This window comes from Rhinatrema bivittatum, chromosome 3, assembly GCF_901001135.1.
Source record: "Rhinatrema bivittatum chromosome 3, aRhiBiv1.1, whole genome shotgun sequence".
Classification (NCBI taxonomy): Eukaryota; Metazoa; Chordata; class Amphibia; order Gymnophiona; family Rhinatrematidae; genus Rhinatrema; species Rhinatrema bivittatum.
Window position 1 is genome coordinate 240,198,282 of NC_042617.1, and position 24,753 is coordinate 240,223,034.

The 24,753-nt window shown below is 45.3% G+C and overlaps 1 protein-coding gene across 6 annotated transcripts in view; it reads left to right on the plus strand.

Annotated features, from left to right (window-relative positions):
- Nucleotides 1-24,753, plus strand: part of SLC8A1 (solute carrier family 8 member A1) — a 1,139,344-nt gene that overhangs the window by 1,026,560 nt on the left and 88,031 nt on the right. For all 6 annotated transcript variants that reach the window (XM_029594343.1, XM_029594342.1, XM_029594340.1 and 3 more), the window contains one exon: nt 7,246-7,345. In XM_029594343.1, the coding sequence (XP_029450203.1) occupies nt 7,246-7,345 (100 nt within the window). The remainder of the gene's footprint in view (nt 1-7,245; nt 7,346-24,753) is intronic.

Sequence of the window (24,753 nt, forward strand, 5' to 3'; positions counted from 1 at the left end):
TTCCAGTTCAGTTCATTTGCTAAACCAAAAAAAAAAATTAAAGAAAAAAAAAACAACCCACAACAGCCACAAAAAAAAAATGCACCCATTAAAAAAACAGGCCTCCAGTGGACTTGGTTGGGTCTTCCCAGTTCCAGGATCTAGCCCTGATCTGGGGCCGAATCTCCCCCCCTCAGTCTCCCCCTCCTGTTGAAAAGTGCTGGAGAGGGGGAGCTGCCCCCCCTTCCCCCTTCCCAGATCCTGGTGGAAAAAGAGCAGGAGTGATGCCAGTCACCTGGTTCTGGTACTTTAAAAAATAGTGCTGTCCACCTGGAGTACAGCGCCAAAGTGATATCACTTTAGTGTCTTTCTGCAGTCAAGCTGGCACAATTTTGATGTACGACTGTAGAAATATACAGTTTTACATCAAAATGGCGCCAGCCACATCAGTCAAAGGTGCCAAAGTGACATCACTTCAGCATTGTCCTCCAGTGGATGGTGATAATTTTATAGTGCTGGGACCCAGATGGGGGTGACTGGGCATCACTCCTGCCCTTTTGCTGCTAAGATCCAGGAAAGGGAATTGTAGGGTCTGGGGTGGCAGCTTCACAGCCCTAGTACTTTTCAAAAAAGAGAAGGGAAGAGACCCTGACCTGGCTTGGTTCTAGGCTACAGCACAGGGCCCGATTTGTGGCTAAGCCCCAGCATCAGCCTAGACTTGGGGATAGGTCCCGGTGCAGAGTTACACACCAGTGCCAGGCCTGGCTCAGGTTAAGCCCCAGTGCTGGGTCCACTCCAGAGCTTTGAAAAATGCCCTGAATATGAGAATACCCAAAAGGAGGCTATTTTCAGTTTGTTCTATTTGTAATGAGCAGAAAATGGCCTCATTCGTTGCACTTTTGGCATGTGTCATAAATCAATGTACATCCCTACCATCATGACCTACTTGAAACATCAAGCCCTCTACTATAACATCAAATAACTAGTCTCCCCACAGGGTAGAGCTTAGTGGTTGGAGTACCTCCTTTTGACCTTCCCTATCCCTTTGAAATGAATCTTTACCATTCTGAAGTGTTCCCCATCTTCATTAGGAGGAGAGACATATGAGAGCTCCTGCTGGCACTGCTGCTGCTGTAGAATGACATTTCTAGGTGTGCTTTATGGCAGGAGCATTCTCTTATCCCTCCTAGTGGTGAACCCTCCAGAATGGTAAACATTTATTCCAAAGGGATGGGTGGGTGTTGGAGAACTGTGGCCACTGGATGTTGCCTGGAGAGAAAGATCTGTTAATAGGGATGTGAATCGTTTTTTGACGATTTAAAACAATCGTCAGATATATTTTAAATCATCAAAAATCATTAGAGCCGTGATACAATAGCAATTCCCCTGATTTATCGTCAAAAAATCGTAAATCGGGGAGGGGGGAGGGCGGGAAAAACCGGCATACCAAAACAACCCTAAAACCCACCCTGACCCTTTAAAAACAAATCCCCCACCCTCCCGAACCCCCCAAAATGTTTTAAATTACCTGGGGTCCAGTGGGGGGGGGGTCCCGGCGCGATCTCCCGCTCTCGGGCCACGGCTGCGTTAATAGAAATGGCGCCGGTGGCCCTTTGCCCTTACCATATGACAAGGCAAAGGTAGCGCCGGCGCCATTTTGGTTCCTGTCACCCCGACGTCACGAGTGCAGGAGATTGCTCCCCGGACCCCCGCTGGACCCCCAGGGACTTTTGGCCAGCTTGGGGGGGCCTCCTGACCCCCACAAGACTTGCCAAAAGTCCAGGGCAAAGGTAGCGCCGGCACCATTTTGAATATTGGCAATACGGCCCGAGTGCAGGAGGTCACTCCCGGACCCCCCGCTGGACTTTTGGCAAGTCTTGTGGGGGTCAGGAGGCCCTCCTAAGCTGGCCAAAAGTCCCTGGGGGGTCCAGCGGGGGTCCGGGAGCGATCTCCTGCACTCGTGACGTCGGGTGACAGGAACCAAAATGGCGCCGGCGCTACCTTTGCCCTGTCATATGGTAAGGGCAAGGGCCACCAGCGCCATTTCTATTAACGCAGCCGTGGCCCGAGAGCGGGAGATCGCGCCGGGACCCCCCCACTGGACCCCAGGTAATTTAAAACATTTTGGGGGGTTCAGGAGGGTGGGGGATTTGTTTTAAAGGGTCGGGGTGGGTTTTTAGTGGTTGTTTTGGTGTGCCGGTTTTCCCGCCCTCCCCCAATTTACGATTTTTTAACAAAAAAAAACCATGACGATCAGATTTCCCTCCCCCCCCAGCCAAAATCGATCGTTAAGACGATCGATCACACGATTCACATCCCTATCTGTTAATGGTGTGGGGTCATAGGGCCTTTACCTTGTGTGTGTGTGTGTGTGGGGGGGGGGGTCTGATCATAATGGTACATAAAACATCCAAATACATCAAATGTTTTGAAAATGCTAAAATATCTCTCATAGAAAGTAATGGGAGGTGTGCAGCTGTGGATGCATAGCTGCCTAGATTGATGCCAGCCTCAAATAAGACTAAATATACAGGGCCAGCTCTAGGGCAAATGGCTCCCTAGGCAAAATGTGCTCCCTACCTGATGGCACTACCCCACCCCTCACCAGGAGTTTATTCAGCCCCCCTCCCCTTACCAAAGACACCCCCCCAATCAAACACCCCTCATGTCCCAAGTGTCATCCCCTCCAGCCCCTGGCTGCCTCCCCCACACAGATTATTCCCTGGAGGTCTAGTGGACACTCCTTACTCCCCAAGACCCCTGGTTACCTAAAAGAAGACTCCCTGGTAGTCTAGTGGAGCCAGAGAACCTTCTAATTCTGGGTAGGTTGACTCTATTTGTTGCGTCCGTCGCTGCTCGACGCCCTCACTCCACCCTCTCTACCTCTGTGGTGACTCCCTCCGGGTCTGATGGATGGTTTGCTGCCTCAGCGTCTCCATGCTGTCTTCTTCCGGCGTCCCCGGACTGGCACGATGCTGCAGATCCGCCATGTTCCTGATGACGTAGGGTGCGCGCGCCCGCACACTCCCGTTGATGTACCATCAAGGGCGCAAACCTTAGGGGCGTCCCCCGAGATGACGTCATCCGCTTCCAATATAAAAGGTCTCAGTATTCGCTAACAATTTGAGGTAGCAAGGACAATATCCGGACTTCCGGATTGGACTAACATACGGACTCTCTACAGATTCGTACAAGCTACTGTGCCTCCTCGGACTTACCAGGGGTACCCGCTCCTCGGGGGCCTCGCTCTCTTTTCTCTGTTTCAGATTCCATATAGGAACCGGTACTCGCTCCTCGAGGGCCCATGTTCCTGAATACACTGAAGATTCTCTACTGCCTAGAAGCTATCGCAGATACAGACAATTGTGAGTTACCTTCACTCTCTCAGAGCTTTCCCTGGAACCAGGTACTCGCTCCTCGAGAGCCTAACCCTTTCCAGCTACTGAGCTTCCTCAAGACCTTATGTGAGTTATCATCTAAGTACTGGCTATGTACAGCATACCCTGTCTACTCACTATAGTTGCTCTACAGCTCAGCAACCCTGGGATTGTGGTTCCAGTATCTGAGGGACTCCAGCCCTGCCGGGCATATCAGCTCACTACTGCCACCTCTGGTGGTTCTACTAACCTGTCTAATAGAAAAATTAACTGTGTCTGTCTCCATACCCAAGCCTAGCCGGTGGTCCCTCTCAGGATATCCTCCTGGGGGGCGCTGACATCTGCCATTGGCCCAAGAATCCACCTATCTAAATTCCTCTACAGCTGAGTGCCCTCTCCAAGCACTCCGCTGATAACAGATTGTTATCTACTCCCTCTACAGGAGCCGAGCATGTCAGATGGCTACTTCCTAGCAGATCCATTACAGATTGCTTACTCCGCCCACGGTGCATAACAGTTTGCTAACTCCTCCTTCCACAGGAGCCAGTTCCATAACAGATTGCTAACTCCTTCACAGGAAACATATTCCTCAGATTGCTAACTCCTCCCCTCTGAAGGAGCGATTCATATCAGATTGCTACTCCCATCTGCTTGCTCCACCCATCAGCATAGCAGATTTATCACAGTTCCTAACACTGTTTTCCAAAATGGCATCGACTCACCTTTGCACCTATCACATGAGAGTCCAGGGGTTGGAGAGGATCTGCCGCATCCATGCAGGACTCTCTTTGGCTGCCGTGGGATGGGATCTGCTTCAGCCACACCAGGACTTTCTTCAGCTGCAGCTGGATGGCAGACTCTTTTCTCCTGCCGAGGCCATGCTAAGACTCTCTTTGGCTGTAGTGGGATGGGAGATGCCTAAGATGTCCCCCAGCTCATCACTTGCCCTACCCAAATACTGGCTCTGCAAATATATTTAGGTATAAGGGCTCTGATAAGTAAATAAAAGGTTTGTATCTTTTTTGGCAACTAGATGTTTTTGCTATATCTGCGTGCAGAGCAAGGGGCATTAATGGAAGATCTATGGTGGCTCCTTCTCTACAAAGCAAATTTCCTTTTTCCAAGCCCCGATGAATATCTTTTTTTAAAAGCTAACATCTCAGATATCTGCTCCAATATTCATCCAAAAGATTATGGGCAAATTAACCCACTCATTTTCACATAGCTTCTTGCATGTCTGTTGCTTATTTTGTCAGTTTGGTGCTGCTGTGTGTCTTTAACATTAATTAGCTTTTAGAAAAATACTGAATGTTAATTGTACAGAGCCAAGTGCTTGACAAGTGTCACAAAAGTTAAGGGGCACGAAGCTCATTAACAGTGAAACAGATGGAAATGTTGTGTAAGAAAGCCTACAAAACTTGTTATGAAAATTGACTTTTTTAAAATTATGACTTGAAAACAACAGCATTAATGTTAACGATGAACAATTATGAGAGTCACAGACGCAGGAAAATCAATTTGCCACTGATTGCAGAGTAACCTTGATGTTTTCCTATTGTAGCTCTACTGACAGAGAAGAAAAGTAAGGACACAGCCCTGTAATTTTCTGCTGGCTATGGAAAGTTGTAGAGGTTTATTACAGAGCAAACCAACATGACAGTATTTCATATTAACTCCAACATCTTTTAACTTGGATGGAAAGGCAGTAGGCATGAAAAATTGTAATAAATATCAAGAACCTATGAAAGAAAAAGTAGTAAGACTAAGGAACTTCAATGGCTGTGCCTTATCTATAATACCCCAGTTATACTAGTATTTCTATGACTGTTCTATTACTTTTTTTTCAAATATACATTATTTTATTGAAGAATAACAACACATATCACAGCCATGTGGTCAGCATAGATAACAAAAAGAAATTCATACATCTTTTACATCAGATGGCCATCCAGCTGAAACAAACAAAGCCTTAGGACAAGGGTATGCAACATGCATGTTATGCTTCCTTTGTCATTTGGACATTCCCAATACGCTTCCTCGCCCTCTCAACATTCTTCCACCCCCAAAATACCCATGCAGACACCAAACACCAATTACCAACAGCATACTCCTCGCACAGGCATACTCACATACACGCACACTTCATATATCCATGACAGCAAAGGAACACTCACAACCCTTCTGAAGCACCAGTAGTTTCAGTTTCCCCAATTTCTTCACATAACCTAAATCCAGCAACCATCATTGTAAACAGGTCTCAACCCATCAAAAAACATATGCCGTTTCTTAACATAATCTTCCACCAATTTTTGTTTTCTACATTTAGCATCCAAATATTCCATATGTAAAAGGTCAGCCATTAAATGTTCCCATAACTGGTGCTTGCTCATCAACCCATTTAAACAAAATACATTTGCAGGCTATTTGAGAGAGCCAAAAATGTTAATTATATTTTCCCCTTCCCCTGCCCTTGAAACATGATAGTTCCCCCAATAATAGTATATCTCCACGAACGGGTATAGGAGTCCCAATATGCATTTGTAATTCAGGGAGAACAGCCTTCCAAAAGGGAGTGATAATAGGACCTGTCAACAATTTATGTAATAATGTACCATGTTCATCCTTCCATTTGTTACAATATGGAGGGTCATCCAGCTTCATATAATACCTCTGCACGTTGTCCAAATACACATGATGTAATACTATTAAACTTTAACTCTTTCATGAAAGTGTCAACATTAAGTGAATGGAGAGCCTTGAAACACTTTTGGATAGACTGTAAAGAAATGTCCAAATGGAGCTCCTTACTCCAATATTTGCACACTGTGTCCAAAATTTATGCCACAAGGATATGGAGTTCCTCTTGTTGCCAATGATGTGTTTTAGCTTTTCCCATCATGCATACTCCTTGGAAAGGTCATCCTGTGACATCTTCAGTGTAGAGGCATAATGTCTGATTTGTAAAAAAAGTAAAGAAATGAGAATGCAATAGATTATAACTTTCTTTCAACTGCGAAAACGACAGCAAGGTATTGAAATCATCTGTATACAGCTAAGCACTGTTTTTGATACCTTTCCTTTTCCAATCATGAAAAACAACATATTCATTCCCTGGCAAAAATGCCATATTTCCCACAATAGGCAAAAACATAGAAATCGTATATTTGAATTTTCCCCCCTTTTTAAGCTATCTCCATGCCATTATAGCCGCCCAAATCAAGATATTTTCCTGCTGTAATATAGCTAAACAAGTATTTGAGGCATGCAGAAAATAAAGGGGAGACCAGGGTAGAGCCAAATCGTCTACCATACCTTCTGTGCAGAAAACATATTTTCCTGTTACCCACTCCCACACAAATCTAAATTGCCACACTGCATTGTAAGACAATAAATTTGGCATATCCAGTCAAATCCCCCATAGCCTTGCTCTTTGTCAAGGTGTCATATTTTACCTGTGCTTTCTCCCCTTTCAAGTGAAACGAATAAATAGGGAGCACATTTGGTTTATATCTTTTCATGTAAGCCAGCAGGGTAGTGTTTGCAACCTATATAAAATTTTTGGAATAACAACCATTTTGAAGAGAGCACATCAGTCCAACAAGGAAAGTGATAGATCCTGTTTTGATTTTTGTAGATTGTGGATGTCTTCTACCCAATACTTGGGAATTCTGTTTCTTTACAATATACATGCGACTGAAAATGTCTTTGCAAATAATTCAGTGCTGTAAGCATTTGAAATTATCATCTGTCGTCATTTCTGCTGTAAGAATAGCATCTCATGCTGTCATTTTGGTAACCATATGTTCTTTTGACTCAGTGAGGTCTTAGATCTGCACTCATGATCTCAAGTTCTAAATCTAACACTTGTCATATGTCTCTACATCTACAGAGTACTGTGGACAAGCTCATTAAGAAGACAAACCTTGCCCTTGTGGTTGGTACAAATAGCTGGCGAGAGCAGTTTATTGAAGCCATCACTGTCAGCGCTGGTAAGTTCCTGTCTCTGCATTTAGTAACATGACTTGTGTTATGATACTCTCCATGCAAGCATTGCTGTGTTGTTGTAATAATTACATTGTGGATCCAATACAAATTGAGAGAAAGAAATTCATCGCGGATGAGAAATAGATAAACAAAGGTTTGAGTAGTACATCTTCATAAACATATTTAGTCAATTGCATTGGTTATATTTTTAGAATTATCAGCGACCTCAAATATAAACTACTTTATATAAACTTTAGGAGGCTTAAATATAAATGAGATAATAAACATGTATGGCCTCAGGTCACTTTGAGGCTAATTTCAATAGGCCGTTTAGTGAACAAGTTATCCAGCTAAAGTGAGCCAGATAACATCCCATATATTCATCGAGAAAAACATCTCGCTTAGTACACTAGCTTAAAGTAATCCAGCTACATGCAGGTGGGTAACAAAGACACCTATCTGGCTAATAAGGTCATTCATCAAATTGCATTAGGACCTGAACGCACGTTAAATGGGGTCTAACGCTCGTTGTGCATGTGATAAATAGTGCAATGCAAATTAGTATGCAAATTTTAATTTTAGAATGCAAGTGGGAGGAATTGATGCAAATTAAAGTGTCCTTTCTCATTCCGCGATAGAATAAAGTACACTAATGCAGGATTTAACATCAGAAATAACTACACTTTTTTTTGTGGTACCAGGAGAAAAAACCTTTTGATGCGCAATCCTGGCCATTATCACAGATCATGGCTATTATTGCGGTGATTATCGCGCACAATAAAAAGAGGTATTCTATCAGACGCACCTACCAGGCCCTACTGTTCTTACTTGGCCTGTCTTCCTAAACCCATAAGTTTACATGGCAAGTTTACTTGTTGGGGGATACTGGATGCTTCAGGAGGCTCGCTGTAGTCAACAACAAGAGGAACAACAGCTTGTGCCACTGTCCCCGTAGGGAGAAGGTCGTGGGCCAGGCAGCACTTGGCATGCAGACACACACGGTAGAGAATATACAGGGAGCGCATCTTTCCTCCACGTGCCTCATTGCTGGGTATGCCAGTGGATTATGTGATTAGCATGTATCGGATGAGATCTCGGGTTGTCCTGGATTTATATGAAGAAATCAGAGGGGATCTGGATCTGTCACAGAAAGGTTCCACGCTGTCCCACCCTCCATTTCATGGCAAGGGCTTCTTCTAAAAGACAGTAGGGCTCGTGGGGGGGAATGTCCCAAAACACTTTTTCCCACTGTCTGGACTAGGTCATAACAGCTGTATCTGATGGTATTTCCTCGGGACAGGTGGGACTTGATGGAAATGAAGAGAAGCTTTTATGCCATCGCTAACTTTCCCAGTGTTCTGGGAGCTATCGACTGCACTCATGTAGCCATCATCCCACTCCGTGACAGGGAGGAGATCTTCCGCAACGGAAAGCTCTTCCTCTCCATCAATTTGCAAGTGGTCAGTGATGCTCGAATGAGCATTCTCGATGTGGGGGCCAGGTATCCAGGAGCCATGCATGATTCCTTTATACTTAAGCAGTCAGACCTGTATAAAAATTTTGAGAATGGCCTCTACGGTGAGGGCTGGCTCATAAGATAGATGCTTCTTTCTCTATTCCATGTCTGGCTATGTGTTTGCAACAAATGGCACGGACATGAGGGAGTGGGGAGGGGGGGGTCTTTGGGGGTTGTAAGAGCATCATTTATATGACAAGTGACTTGTACAGTTAGGTCTGCACGCCATAGCGCCAGGGTCTGGCTTTCTCTCCCCATTCTTGAAAGGCCTGCTAATCTTGTGAGGCCAAACAATGTACTTACCATAAACCTTGATGTGTGAGCAGCCACTTCACACTTTCTACAGTTTCACTGCAAAAAGTGCCCTTTTCCAGTCCTCCCATTTGGACCAGTAGAAATCTCACAGGTAAATCACAACCTTTAAGTGTTCACAATGCTGGTACTCTCAGATCAGGCATGGGCTGTTAGTGATGGGTCAGCCAGGATGTCAGGCACAATTTGTTTTGGCCAACACCCAGGTAAACTAGAAGCAGTGGCCAGTGCATTTTTGGGCCTAGCATATTTCCTGTGTCAGGGCTAAAACATTTGTATCTGAGAAGGACATACTATACCAGCCAAGGCAAGGACTTGCACAGTCAGACCATGAGGTAGAGGTTTTTCTGCTAGAACAGGTGTGGCATCTCTGATGTACCTCTTTAGAGAATGACTGATTGTGAGGGGCTGCCACACATTTGGTGGAATCCCCAAATGCAGTTTATTAGTCTGGAAGATGTGACCCAGATTCAGCTAATGCTATACTGGTCATATAGTGTTCCAGAAAAAAGTGGCTTGCACTTAGAGTATGGACATAAGCTTTTAAGGCTGAGGCAAAGCTACAGGCTAGCTTCTGCTGTCTTACAGCATGCTGTGCTTTAGCAGCAAGATCTCAAAGTGACTGTGGTATGATTGATGTCCCCATGCTGTCTTTGCCACAAGAGATTCGGGATACAGGTGCAGGATCTGGCTTCTCATCCTTGTTTCTATTCCCAACTCGCCGGCAGAGACAAGGTACAATGAGGCCTTATGTTCTACCCATTGTGACATTGAATGCACCTTTGGAGTTGTCAAAAGTAGATTTCACTATTAGGACAAAATAGGTGGAACTTTAATGTGTTCCCTACCCAAAGTAGGAGATATAGTGCTGCTCTGCTGTGTATTCCATAATCTCACTCTATGCCATGGGATACCAATAGAGATACTTCTTTATCTACCCCCGGATCCCCCATGTGCACCCGCTCAAGCTGAGGACACCACACTGAGAGGCAACCAGCTTTGGCAAAGCTTCATAGCATGCTACTTTGCCTGTTAGGCCTCAACTACCCCTTCCCCTTCCATAGAAGGGAAGCCCGTAGAGTGTTTGCATTTGCTCTCTTCTCTATCATCTTTCTTTGACACACTGCTCCTCTGTCTGGGTCAGTGTGTAACAGAAAAGACATATGCCTACTTAAGCTTTATCTAGACAATGGAGCAGTAGACAGTTCTTGAAAAATTGTAATTAAATTAAAGATTACACCAAATACATTCGGCTGGCCTAATGTTTTGTGACTGATAGTGAGTGTAAAAGAGGCATGTGTCGAAAGAGAGTTCATATACAACACAGTGTACATAGCTTGGCCTAGCTTGTGGCATTTGACTTGTCGGGCCTCCACCTAAGACCCATCCTAGCCCTTACATGTGGATGAGATAGTGACATACGTGTGATGGAACTCCAGCTGGGCATTAAACATGGAGAGCAACAGCTCTAGAAATCCTATAAATCACAAGTAGCTCAGAAGCCTAAAGGCAAAGCCTAAAGCTACAGGTAGACAGTTTAAGGTATCAATCACAGTTCCCCTTTTACTGCCTCATCCCATAGCTGATAAACATCTGCATGTACAGTTATGCACCTATACTTGGGATGCTTTCTGTTTAATGGAATTGCCAAGACACTGCTGATAGCACTGCCTTAGCTGTTTCAGAGCCTCTGCTGACATCTGAGTACTCACCTAGCAGGCCTTCACTTACAGCCTTTGGTAAAGCACCTGTGCAACATTGTGACATTTCCACAATGCTCACAGGTTCTTACAAGCTAGCATACCTCTTTGTGGTTGATTGCAGCCATACACAGATGCACCATGCTACACCTACCTTATCAAATTGTCAACTATCATGTCCAAATGGTGAGGGCCTTGGCCATTGAGATGTCATGTTGGTGAGGTTAGCTTTTCAGGGAGGCAACACAAGGATGCTGGTCAGACTTGTGAAGGCAGGATTGGGAATCAGATGTTATCATGCCTTCACTTGTATCATGCCGTCACTTGTATCAGCCACGGCTGCATTGAGAAATGGCGCCGGTGGCCCTTTGCCCTTATCATGTGACAGGGCAAAGGTAGCACCGGCGCCATTTTGGTTCCTGGCTCCCGACATCATGCGTGCAGGAGATCACCCCCAGACCCCCGCTGGACCCCCAGGGACTTTTGGCCAGCTTGTGGGGGGCCTCCTGACCCCCACAAGACTTGCCAAAAGTCCAGCGGGGGTCCGGGAGCGACGTCCTGCACGCGGGCCGTATTGCCAATCTTCAAAATGGCGCCGGCGCTACCTTTGCCCTCACTATGTCATACGGGCGACCGTGGCCAGAGAGAGAGGGAGATCGCGTCGGGACCCCCCCACTGGACCCCAGGTAATTTAAAACATTTTGGGGGGGTTCGGGAGGGGGGGGGATTTGTTTTAAAGGTTCGGGGTGGGTTTTAGGGTGTTTTGGTGTGCCGGTTTTCCCGCCGATTTACGATTTTTAACGATTTAAAAAAAAAAAAAAACCACGACGATAAGATTTTCCTGCCCCCCCAGCCAAAATCGATCATTAAGACGATCGCTCACACGATTCACACCTCTAATACTTATATATATAGTTTGTTTTAGATTTATGTATGTGTTTTACTATTTTATGATTGTTTTATTGTACATCGCTTCAGCCTTTTGTGTGAAGTGATTAATAAAGTTTATTAAATGAAAAATGAAATGAAAAGTTGGCCACCACTGAAATAGTGGCTAACATAGCCACATAACTGTGCTCCACTTTGGAATTCCCTAGCCCTGCCCAGACTTATCCAGGTAATTTAAGTCAGGGGCAGTGATCACGGACAGATGTTTTAATACTGCAATTTGTCCAGCTAAATCTGAACTTAGCTGGACAATTGCCGCTGAATATTGGGCCCTGTATGTTTTGTTAGTAAATGTCCTATTTGTGTGTTAAAAATTTGTGGTTTGATATGTATTTTAATCCACCTAGAACAACCAATGTTGCAAGAAGCGAAATGTTTAAAGAAAGTGCAACAATAAAACAGCAAAATAAATCAGTCAGGAATAAGACATAAAATCAAGACATAATAAAAGATATCAAATTATAAAGCAATCCAGCACAATACAGACAGATCAAGACATAACATAAAACATAACAGTTCAAGCAGTAAATAAAATACATCAGATTAATAATAATAATTTCAGAATCCTTCTTTAAAAGCTTCTAAAAACAGTCACTTTTTCAAAGCTTTTCTAAAACCCAACTAGTTACATAGATGTCTATTGGTAAGGCAATCCAGAGGTGAGGGCCTATATGCAAAAAGAATCTATCCCGAGTCTCTACAAATCGCATTAGAGAAGGAGCTGGAACCATCAAATGATGGTCTTTTGATGAGTATAAGCATTAGATAGGAATATATAAAATAAGGCGGGCTCTTAGACATCAAGGTCCAGACCCTGCCAAGGTCTTATATATTAACAGTAGTATTTTAAATTGAACACATTGGGTAATTTAAAGCCATTACAATTGTGAGACTTGCTGAAAACAACCTCTGTTCAACCCTCAGGGATCAGAGTTGTATACCCCACTCTAGAAGACAAGGTGATGGAGTCTTTTATTACCATCGGTGATTTCGCTATTAGAACTTTACCCCATGATTGCTTACTGTGACAGTATCTCTTTGTAAACAGAAATCTTACTATTTAGATAGCTTCTCAGGATGAGCTGAAGTGGTGACATAAAATATTTTCAAGGTTGTTACTTCCGTGCACACTTTACACTCTTTGTGTTGGAAGCCTCAATGTAGCACTGCTAATGCAATGTAAATACACAGTGAGTTCTAAATTAGTAAACTAATAGCAGCAAGTCAGCATAAACAGGGCTGATTTAACATTGAATAGAATAGTGACATGAGCTGCCTTGTAGCATGATTTTCAGTTTCGTTCAGGCTTTTTTGAAACATTTTCTGGTTCTGTACCTCCTGCATAATTTTGTTAGTCGTTCTTCCTTCTCTACCCCCCCCCCCCCCCCCCCCATCCACCCATCCACTAGAGAGCATTTGTAATGCCCATGGTTACATTTGACAAGAGGCATTTGCTTTTCCCCTCTAGAAAATAGGTCTGAACTTGAGCCTGCATAGATGAAGGGCATCAATGAATGCTGTCAGATGCTTTGTTTAGTCTCTTTTGGACTTCTTCAATTAAAGACTGGGATTACTGAAAATCCATCAGAGGCAGATACTACAGTGTAATCAGTTGGGTGCATATGGAGAAGCTCTAGTCAATCAAGTGTCACTGGGCCTGCCACGATACTTTCTTTTTTAGATCACAATCTGAACGTCTATGATTTCTAGTTTTATGTGGCTTTCTGTTTGTGATTAACTTAATTGTGACCTCAAATACAGTGCATCCAGCTACCTTCCACGCCTGATCATGGCAGCTTATCCTGTGTCCCTGTGAGATTTTTACTGTTAAATCTAGCAAATGTCAAATAAGTCATTCCCTAGGTGGATCAGTTTTTGAAAGGTTTATTACTTTACCTTATGTTTTATTACTTCCATCCCAAAAGAGGGGCGATCAGAGCTTAAATACTTCCACCTCATAGAAGTTTATCAGTCGTGTCTTCCATTTGATATAGTTGGTTTTTATTTTATCCTTCTGTTCAGCAGCCACATTCTAAACAATAAATGATTTGATGGAAATATATACTGTTACTTTTAGTTATAGATAGACAGTCCAGTGTGATAGAATAAATCAGAAATCTCATTGTCTGAGACACTTCCTGCCAAGGTTAAATAAAAGAGTAAGAAGGGAAGGAGATGGGCTTTCAAGACTTTCCCAAGAGGGAGAGCTTCCAATTAAAAATATAATTTAGAATGAACTGGTGGATGATAACCTCTGTCGGTTATGCTGTTTATTTTGTGTGACCCCTGGAAGTTGGCTTGGGCTATGACTAGGAGCTTCAATACTTTCTCTCACCTTACCTGATAACCTTCAGTTCAATTGGCACCGAGTGTTACTTGGGAAAGCTGTACCTCAATATGGGGCGGATTGGCCTATCGGAGGATGGGGCTGGTTGCTCCGATCACATGTTTCTTTTTTCAGATTCCATGCCTGAAGAAAAGATCGGCAGGGCTGCATCCCAAAGAGAAACCTGCAAGTCCATGGCAGGGCCCATCCTGACACGGCCTTAAGAGAGGCCTGCATGGCTGTGGCAAAGCCCATCCTGCCATGGCCTGAAGAGAGGCCTGTGCAGCTGAGGCCTTCCCCCCCCCCCCCCCCCCCCCGCTCCCCACCTTGCAGGAGCAGTAGGTAGCAGTGGCTTTCTTCCACCTCCCGGCATTGAGGAGCAGCACTGCCATCTCACAGCGGCCAAAGACAAGGCCAGAAGAAAGGGGGAGGCCTGAAAGTTATATATGTGTATGCTTGTGATTATGGGAGAGAGACTGCATGTATATGTGAGAGAGAGTGAGTCTGGGTATGTGTATGAAAGAGAGCATGCGTATATGTATGAGACAGCTTGCATGTGTGTGTGTGTGAGAGACCCTGCGTGTGTGCGAGATAGCCTGCATATGTGTGTCAGAGCCTACGTGTATATGAAAGAGCGACAGAGCCTCTTTATGTGTGAGAGACTGTGTATGCATGACAAGAAAGTCTATATGTGTCTGTGAGAGCCTGAGCCTGTGTGTATGTGAGAATGAGAGAAACTGTGTGTGTGTGTGTGTGTGTGTGTGTATGTGTTTGAGTGACAGGACCTGTGTATGTTACAGCATACATGTGAGTGAGTGAGTAAGAGAGAAGCCTGTGTATGTGATAGCATGTATTTGTGTTAAAGGGGGAAAGAGAAAATAAAGATTGTGAGGTCCCCCTCCCCCAATCCACAATCAGCTGTGGGTGACTGGAAATCAAAAGATCTCAGGTATGGAGAGCTGGAGATTTTTAATCCAATTTTAAATTTTTTGGTGTAATTTCTTGTGTCTGCTATTTGAAATATTTATTTATTTATTCTTGTATACCGATATTCAATCGAGATATCACATCGGTTCACATAAAACTGAACAGCAAATAAGACATGGGCTGCTTATTTTTACAGTATAACTTGGAACATTAGAACAATTAACAAGGGATTAATTATTAGACATGGCAGGAAACTTGTTGGCTTGCATATTGGAACATACCTTAGGAACAGATAGCATTCATAGCTTAGGAACAATTTACAAAGCACTGTTTTTTTACAATTAACAAAGAACTGGATTTTACGGGGTGCAAAGGCAACTCCTCGGATTGAGGATTTAGGTATGACAGCTTGTTTGAGGATAAACTTGTACCTTGAAACATAGAATTGGCTTGTGGTGGGTGGGGTGGGGGGGAGAGGGGGAAGGGAGACGGAGGAGACCATAGGGGGTTATAAATGTTGCATTAGACAAGAGTCAGCAGTGAGGGAATGATTAGATTTAAAGTCAAGGGGGGGGGCTTTGGGCTAAGACTCTGGCGGGAAGGCTTTCAGGAATAGCCATGTTTTGAGGTGCTTTTTGAAGATTTGGGTTGAGGGTTCCGTTCTGAGATGGGGTGAAAGGGAGTTCCATAGTGTGGGGCCGGCTATTGATATGGCGCGTTTTCTGATTGAGGAGAGGTGTGCTGTTTTGGGGGGGACAGTGAGGAGCCCGGATTCCGAGAATCGGAGGCTTCTTTGTGGGGTGTTGGGGAGGAGTGCTGTGTTTAACCAGTCCATCTTATTGTTGATCATTTTTTTGTGAATGAGGGTTAGGGTTTTATATTGGATTCTGTAGATGATGGGAAGCCAGCGAAGGTCCTTGACAATGGGGGCGATGTGGTCACATTTTTTGTTGTTTGTGATGGATCTATTGGTGGCGTTTTGTAGTTCCTGCAAAGGTCTGAGGGTGGATGCAGGGAGGCTGAGGAGGAGAGTGCTGCAGTAGTCGAGCTTGGAGAAGAGTAGCGTTTGAAGGACGGTTCAGTAGTCATAGGCGTGGAGGAGAGGTTTGAACTTTTTCAGGATTTGTAGTTTGAAGAATCCGTCTTTGATCACTGTGGAGATGTGTTGTTTCAGGTTTAGTTCGTTGTTGATTGTTACTCCTAGGTTTTTTACAGCATGCATTAACTGGGTCCCCGTGCGGTTAGGTGTAGGTTCAATGGGGAGGAGGGTGGTGTGATTGTTTGTTATGTATAGGATTTCAGTCTTGTTTTGGTTGAGGGAGAGGGACAGTTGTGAGAGTAGATTTGGTGTTTGGGAAATGTTAAGAAAAATTTGTGATTTATTTTAATTAACTGGATGTTCTTTGGCTGTTGCATGCTTGACATTTATTCTTTTTATTAGTATGCTTTTAATATTATGAATGATATTTTATATCTCTTGATTTTATTACTTAATGTTTTATGAGGAATGATATTTCTGTTTTTCCATTGTTGCATTGCATAATAGTGAGGCTTGCTGTGGTTTCCAGAGCGTGTATGTGAGCCAGAGTGAGTGAGCCAGTGAGCATTTGTGTGAGTGAGAGTGAATGAGGGAGCCAATGAGAATATGTGTGTGCAAGAGGACTGTTTAAACTAGTGAGCATGTGTGTGAGCCAGAGTTTGTGAGCCAATCAGCATGTGTGTGAGAGAGAATATAAAGAAGTCTATGTGAAAATGAACATATATTTTAGAGAGTGTGTGTATATGAGAAAGATGAGAAAGTGTGTGCATACCTCTTATCTCTGGCTAATCCATGACAATCTCAGGATAATTGGAATCTAAAGTTCCCAGGATTGGAGAGCAAGGGATTTTTTTAACGTTGACGCTGAGACCCGGCACCAACGCCCCAAGTGATCCCCTTTCCCCCTTAGGTCGCACCCGCAAAACAAAACCATACAATCACAAGAGGTCTTTGGGGGGGGGGGTTTGGGGATTGATCGTGCGTTGCTCTTCCCCTCCCCTCCTTCAAATTTAATTCGAGCCAGGGGATCGTGGAGTCCGGCTGTAGCCTGCCTCGGCATCAAAGGCGGGCCACTGCGTATGTTGGCGCACGGCCCTGGGACTAGTTCTAATTATTGGGTGTTATTTGGTATGCCTGCTGTTTTGAAATATTTTATTGATTGGAAAATAAAAAAAACAATGTTATATATTTTTAATCACTGGATGTTCTATTCATCAGCTGCTTTGAAATATTTATTATTTTTAAGAGTATGGTTTTACTATTATGATTGATGGTTTGTATATCTTAATTTTATTGTTTGATGTTTGAGGATTGGTGATGTTTCAGTTTTTCCATTGTTGCATTGCATATGGAGTCTGTCTTGTAATGGTTTCCAATTCAGTTTTTGTCTGCATGTTTCTAGTTAAATGTTATTGTCTCTTTATTTTGTATTTGGTGTGTGACTGAGGTGAGGAATTCTCCAAGCTTGCAGGGTCAATCATCTTCTACTCTGAGATTAGTATTCAGAAGCCTGAAGGCTGAATTTTCAAAGCCCTACACATGCCTATAATGGGAGGTATATGTGTGGCTGGGCCACGTGCAGGATGTGCACATGCTGTGTGGATTTTCAAATGCCTGTGGCATGCACGTATCTCCTGGTATGGGCATAAGAAAGGTTTTACAAAAAAAGAGTGGGCCTGAGGCAGGGTCTGGGCGGGGAATGGGCGGGCCGGGACAGTGCCATTAAGGCACTGTCCCGGCCCGGCCCGCCATTAAGGCACTGTCTCACTGAAGTATGCGCCGGGATCCGACCGGCCCACGCAACCTGCTGCTGCTCCAGAGAGCAGATAAGTTTTAAAACAAAAAAATGTAGGGTGCTTAGCAGGGTTTTAGGGGTCGGGGTTAGTAGGGGAAATGGGAGGCAGGTTAGGTAGGGGGTTTAGGAATTTCCCTCCCAGTCCGCTCCTTTATTGGAGCGGACTGGGAGGGAATGGGGGAAAAGGCCTACTTTATTGCCACGTGCATCTACTAGATTCCCTCCCCCACTTAAACATGCGAGACGACACTCGCTCACACATGGGTGCACAGATATAAAATCGTATGCTCATGTGTGCGCGGGTAGTGGATTTTAGAACATGTGCATGTCGATGGAGTGACTGTCATGGGAAGATGGCTTATTTTTATTTCTTTGGGTATTGGGAGGGAGGAAAGCACATCAGGGCTTCGGGCAGATTTTTATTTATATGTTCATGAGGGAAAGTTTCTGAGATCTGGTCGACCAGATTTAGGACTGCAATAGCAGGGCCTAGATTTGGCCCACCAAGTTAGGTAGCTAACATTGAAAATCTGCACTAGCTGCCTATTTCTTCCTCTCTCCCATTCTGTTCCCAGGTCCACCTAGAATTTGACCAGTTAAATTTAGCTCCCTAGAGACTTAGATGGGCTAAATGTAACCAGTTAGTTCTATCAATTTTCAAAGGCTTTGAAAGTTGACATCTATGTCACTATGTAAGAGGACAATGTAATAAACCATGCTGAGCCTTACTGCAGGTTTCTACACATCTTAGTTTGGGTTTTTCAGCGCTAACATAACCCAGGTATGAAATATGGTTATTAGCACCAAAAAAACCCATGCTAAAAACTACACAGGTGATTATCTTGGATGCATCATGTAAATGCAGGCATTAGCTATTACAGGGCAATGCAGGGAGCTACATTAGTGGGGAGACATTTTAGCTTTGTTTTCTAACATGAGAAATGTAATGCCTGGGTCAGGGCAGGAGTAAAATTCAAGTCATTTCTGGTGGCCATTTTAGTCTTTTGTGTGCCCCTGTTGTGGTTTGTATAGATGCTTCTCTGTGGCAATATGGATTATGGTTTTTTTTTTATGGTTTGGTGTTTTGCGGGTGAGTCAAAAAATTAGAGCAGCATATGTTGAAGAGCAAAGAAGAGATAGAGAAAAGAGAAAGAAGATGCTTTATTGCTGAAGAAGAAAAGAATGTCCAAGAAGAGCAGGCTGACCTGGCTCAAGCCATTTGTAAAAGGGCACATAGGCAGCAGATATTTCACCTGAGGACAACACTGGTGGAGTTACTGGAGACAGATGTGCTCCAGACGTATAGACTGAGCTCCAGGGCTAATCCAAGGTGTGACCATGACTTGAAGGTCTTGATTCCAAATGTGACAAAGTTTTTGATGAACTGGAGGAAATGACTTCATGAATGGATGTCTTAACTGAACGAGTCTCAAATTTAGAGCTTTGGATCTCCAATGTAGAAAACGACTTGGTCGTGATGAGAGCAAATGTAGGTACTATCAGGCAAAGCTGCAACAATACGAGTCTAAGCTAGAAGATCTAGAAAATAAGTCATGCCACAATAATTTGCAATTTGTAGGGTTTCTTGAAATGCTGACAGACATTAAGTTCTGGGGATTTTTTTGGAATCTTGGCTCCCTAAGGAGCTGAACTTGGCAGAGGACTTGGGGCTTATTATAGAGCATGCCGACTGTGTGGGACCTTGCCAGGAATATCATGGGAAGCCTAGAGTGGCTATTGCTAAATCCCTAAACTATGGGCCGGATTTTCAAAAGGTTACGCGCGCGCCGGGCCTATTTTAAAAAGGCCCGGCGACGCGTGTAAAGGCCCGGGATGCATGTAAGTCCCGGGGCTTTACAAAAGGGGCAGTCCGGGGGCAGGGCGGGGCCAGAGGTCTCCAACAGAGCAGCCATTGCTACTCTGTCAGAGGATTGCGGGCTGGCAGGCTGCCGGCGCACGCAACTTGCACCTGTCCGGAGGCAGGCACAAAAGATGACAAGAGTCAGGGGGGAGTTAGAGTAGGGCTGGGGGGGGGAAAGGTTAGGGGAAGGGTTGGGAAGGTTAGGTTAGGGGGAAGGGAATGGAGGAAGGCAGCGCGTCTCGGCGCACACAAGGTGCACAATTGTCCAGCCCCTTGCGCGTGCTGATTCTGGATTTTATAATATGCACGCGCCAGGTAGTGCGCGCACATGTAGGCTGCGCATGCTTCTTTTAAAATCTACCCCTAGATGCATAAGGTAGTTGTTCTGCAAGCAGTATGCAGAGGTTTGCAACTTTCTGCTCTGTGCTGAGTAACTGGCTGCTCTATGCTGAGAACACTCTCCCAACTGCATCAAACTTTTTGAACAGAAGATTAATTTCACGCTCCAATACCCAGCTAAATTAAGAATTTCTTATGCAGGGGAAAACCTTCTTTACACCACACCTGAGGCAGCCTGTGCTTTTTTGCATCTAACAGACATTCCGCTACCTAGTAGATTTGGATGCTTAAATACAGACCTACAGACATTTGCCATTGTGGACAGAACTGCAGTCCTGATATTGCAAAGGGGCTTCTTCTTTCTTATCTATTACACTATAGGGATATGAACCCTGTATCTGCTTTATACAATATCTGGGATCATGTGGTCTCTGCACTCCTCTGAAGACCTTTGGTGACCCTTTGCACCTTTAAGGGGCTTGTGTTATATCATCGTGTATTCAACGGGATGTTAACTTGCTCACCTTTCCTGGAAATGGGAACAGCTCTTTTGACTTCTTGTTGTAAGAGGCACATGGTATTTATTGTGTGGTTTAGTTAGTATATTTCACTGCTACCTAGTACCTAGCATATCTGGAATTTGTCTGCTGAACTGCATGGGGGACCTGTTTGCTTCAGCTGGTGGACCATTACAGATTCCCATTTATGTTCTCAAAATTGAATTGATGTCTCCTTTGGAGTGATCTCAGGGAGGGAAGGGGGAAGACTATTGACTACTATTGTTCCTAAATGTTGCGAAGCCCAGCCATGGAGCTCGTGGCCGGCTCTTTTCACCTATTCCCCGCGGCAGAAGGGACTCTCCTCCGCGACGCGGCACGGCAGGAACACCGTCACCATCACCCTCCAGGCCTCGCACGGTCCACCCGCCGCCGAGCCCCGTTCTGACCGGGGTCTCCCCTAGTGCACGCGCCTGCCTGCAGGACATAAAGGGGCCGCGACGCACTAGGGCTGGCACCCAGATTGAAAGATGAACTTGCCGCACGAGAGATTCCTATGTTGCTCGAAGACTTAATGGATCTCAAGGGAAAATTGGATCGACGACTTCAAAAGTGGGCCCGAGAGAACCGACTTAATCTGAGAAGCCGCTCAAGGACCTCTTTCTCCGCTGTTGAAAAACAATTCCTGACATTAGAAAACCCCGGAGAACCAATGCAAATCAGTCGCACCCATCTATCGGAGGTAGAGAAGTCCCACTGTCGCCAGCTGGGCCTGTGCCTCTAGTGCGAAGACCAGGGCCACCAGTGTCTTCACTGTCTTGCGAAAAGAGAACCTTCTTTGCATCCAGGAATCACAGGGTCAATATCCCTCGGTCTCACTATGACCTCACCATTGCTTTTGTTGTTAACTTCAGTGGAGAGCTCCTCCACCAGCTTTAATACTCAGGATCTACTGGATTCTGGAGCCAGGGCCAACTTTATTCAACAGAGCTTAGTAGACCAGTACCAGATCCCCACTAAAGGGTTAACATCGCCACTGGCTCTCTCATCGGTTTATGACGACTCTCTTCCCAGAGCAGTGGCCCGGACAACTCTACCACTTACATTAAGGGTTAGCCAGGATTATGCAGAACTCATCTCCTTCTATGTCCTTCCCACAGCAGTTAATCCAGTTATTCTGGGCCTTCCATGGCTACAAATACATCAACCCCAGTTTGATTGGGTCACAGCTGAACTCATCCAGTGGGAACCCCAATGTCCCAAGTCCTCCCTAGACACGATTGAAGGCCCTTGCTCTCTAACTGTAGCTACCACTCTTACCAACTCCTGTTCTTACCAAAAGACTCAGAAGACTCTGGAGACGACAGAGCGTGAAAACCTTATCAGAAACATAAACAAGCCGTAGAGGGGCCTCTACCTCTCTTATCTTTCAAGAAAGACAAGGTCCGAGATCTTCATACCCTTCTACGACAGGAGAAAGAGAAGCATTGCCTATCTCCAGAAATAACCAGAACTCCGAGTAATTCAATTCCAGTCTCTCTCCCATATTCTGGGGGACCTCAAGCAATGGGTCTCCACAACCTTGAAGAAATTTAGCACCCCACTCCACGAGTCCCTTTGGAGGGGGGCCTTGAGGAGGGGGTACTATTATGAAGCCCGGCCATGGAGTTCGTGGCCGGCTCTTCTCACCTCTTCCCCGTGAAGCAAGGGACTCTTCTCCACGACGCGGCACGGCAGGAACACCGTCGCCATCACCCTCCAGGCCTTGCGTGGTCCATCTGCTGCCGAGTCCCATTCCAACCAGGGTCTCCCCTAGCGCCTGCGCACGCCTGCCTGCAGGACATAAAGGGGCCGCGACACACTAGGGCTGCCAGGCCCTCTCTGATGACGTCACTCCCGCAGGAGTATTTAAGGCAAACTCTGGCAACCAGAGCTTGCCTTTGCAACTGGCTTCCTCCCTAGGTTGTCTGGGCTTCTTGTTATTTGTCCTAGACTTTAGAATCTTCTCGTTCAACCGGCTTCTGACCTCGGCCTGTCTGTGACTTCGTCTGACCTCCGGAACCCGACCTCTGCCTGATTTACCATGCTTCCTCCAGTCCTGTTCCAGCATCCTGCTGTCTCAGCATCTGTCTGTTCCCTTGCTCACCAAGGTAGTACCTTTGGACTGTCTCTTGGTACTGACCTCGGCTTGCTTCTTGACCTGCCCTGCTGCCTGCCTCAAGGACCTCAGCCCATTACTGACCTGCCTGCCGCCTGCCAAAGTCCTCAGCTTGTTCCTGATCTGCCTGCCTGCCTGCCACCTGCCTAAGACCTCAGCCTGTTCCTTGACCTCATCTGACCTCTGGCTTCTGACCTTTGCTTCATTGACCACTCCTCAGACTGACCTCTGGATTCTGACCTTTGCCTGCCTGACCTTGTCCATTGATTCTGGTTCTGTTCCTCGCCTTGTCATCACCAAGTCTGTTCTGTTTCTCCCTGCTCCAGTCTCGATCCCGAGTGTGCTCCCCCTGTGTCCGTGGGCATGTAGGACTTCTACTCCCCCAGGAGACCCTGCGAGGCCTACCTAAGTCCAAGTGGCCTCCCGGGGGGACCTCGAGCTTCCAATGGTGAAGCTCTACCTAGCCACTGTCTCCTTCAGTGCTCCGCCCCCTGGGACCAGCTACCTCCTGTTCCCTTTCAGGAGCCATTCCACCCTTGCCCCAGGCCAAGGGTCCACCCCCGAGCGCAACACTAAATTGTTAATTTTGTAGTTTCAGAAGGGAGAAAAATGTAAAATGGATATTCCATTCCCATTGTTTATGGTCTAGTATGCATAAGTGACAATGTATGCTAGACGTTTAAACTTTATTAAAATAAGGAAACAAATACAAACATTAAATGAAATATTTGTATGATAAACTTCTCATTTTTTACCTGCGTAACACTTTTTTATCACAGGCCTGTTGTCTTCAGGTCTGAGATTTCCAGGTTGCTCTTAGAAAGTGCTGGCCTCAGGAAACTGCCCCCCCCCCCCTTTTTTTCATGGTCCAGAAAAAAACACAAGTAAAATAAGAGTGTTTACTGAGTTTCAAAGTTATTGCATAAAGTGCAAGGTTACATAAACAGTTTGCTATGAAAAGTCAATAAATTCAATCAATAAGTCCATATTCTTGAGAAACATTTCAAGACACATGCCGACAGCCTGGTAAAATGGATGAAACATTCCCATCTGAAGGAAGAGTTGGAGAAGAGTTCCTGCCTCACATTCAGTTCTGCTGCAAGCTGGTCTGCCTCTGCATCTATGGTAGTGAGTGGTGCTTCTGTTAATGGGACAGTGCTGTGATCTGGGGCCCCACCGCCCACAATGGCGCCTGGAGAATCGCTGCCTACACTGGTGTCTGTCATCAATATGTCTGGCCACAGGAGAGATCGACTCTTTATCTTCTTGTGTTTCAGATGCCAGCACCTCATTTGCCAGCTGCTGACTCTTGATGGGTTGTGCTGCTGTTCCCATGGGAGGTGTGTCCTGGGACTGTACCCCTCAAATGTTGCCTGGTTCTCTTCTGCCACACCCGTTATCGCAGGCCTTTCTGTGGCAGGACCCTCTGCCTCCATCAGCTAATGAGAACCTGGAAAATATATTTAAAAAAACATATTAGTACCAAGTATTGATAAACTATTACACTCTACTTGTCCCGCTCATCCCTTTTCGCACCACATTCCCCACCATACTCAACTGCTCTTGCCACAGCAGGTGCAACATCTGTATCAGTGCCAGTGTGGACACCAACAATAGAATACAGCTGAAGTCTCCCAGACCAGCTCCTCCAGTGATGTCAGAGGTACATAGCATAATGGGCCTTCTTCCATTCAGCATTTGGACCTCTCAATCAGGGCCAGCCTTGTCCTGATAGCCATCTTGATGTCTCACCAGCGATGCTTCAACTGATCCATGGTTTGGTTCTGATCATCACTGACAGGCTACTGACGTCCTTGGCGATGCCCTTCCAGATTTTCTTCTTGATCTTTGATGATGTCCTATCCTCTCTGTCACCATTCATCATCCTGGCACGATCATTAACTACCTCACTCTCAGCCCATCTGTCATGCTTCATTTCCTCCACAGCCACGAACACCCACTCCGCTCTTTCAGGAAACTAAACACAAAAGTGGA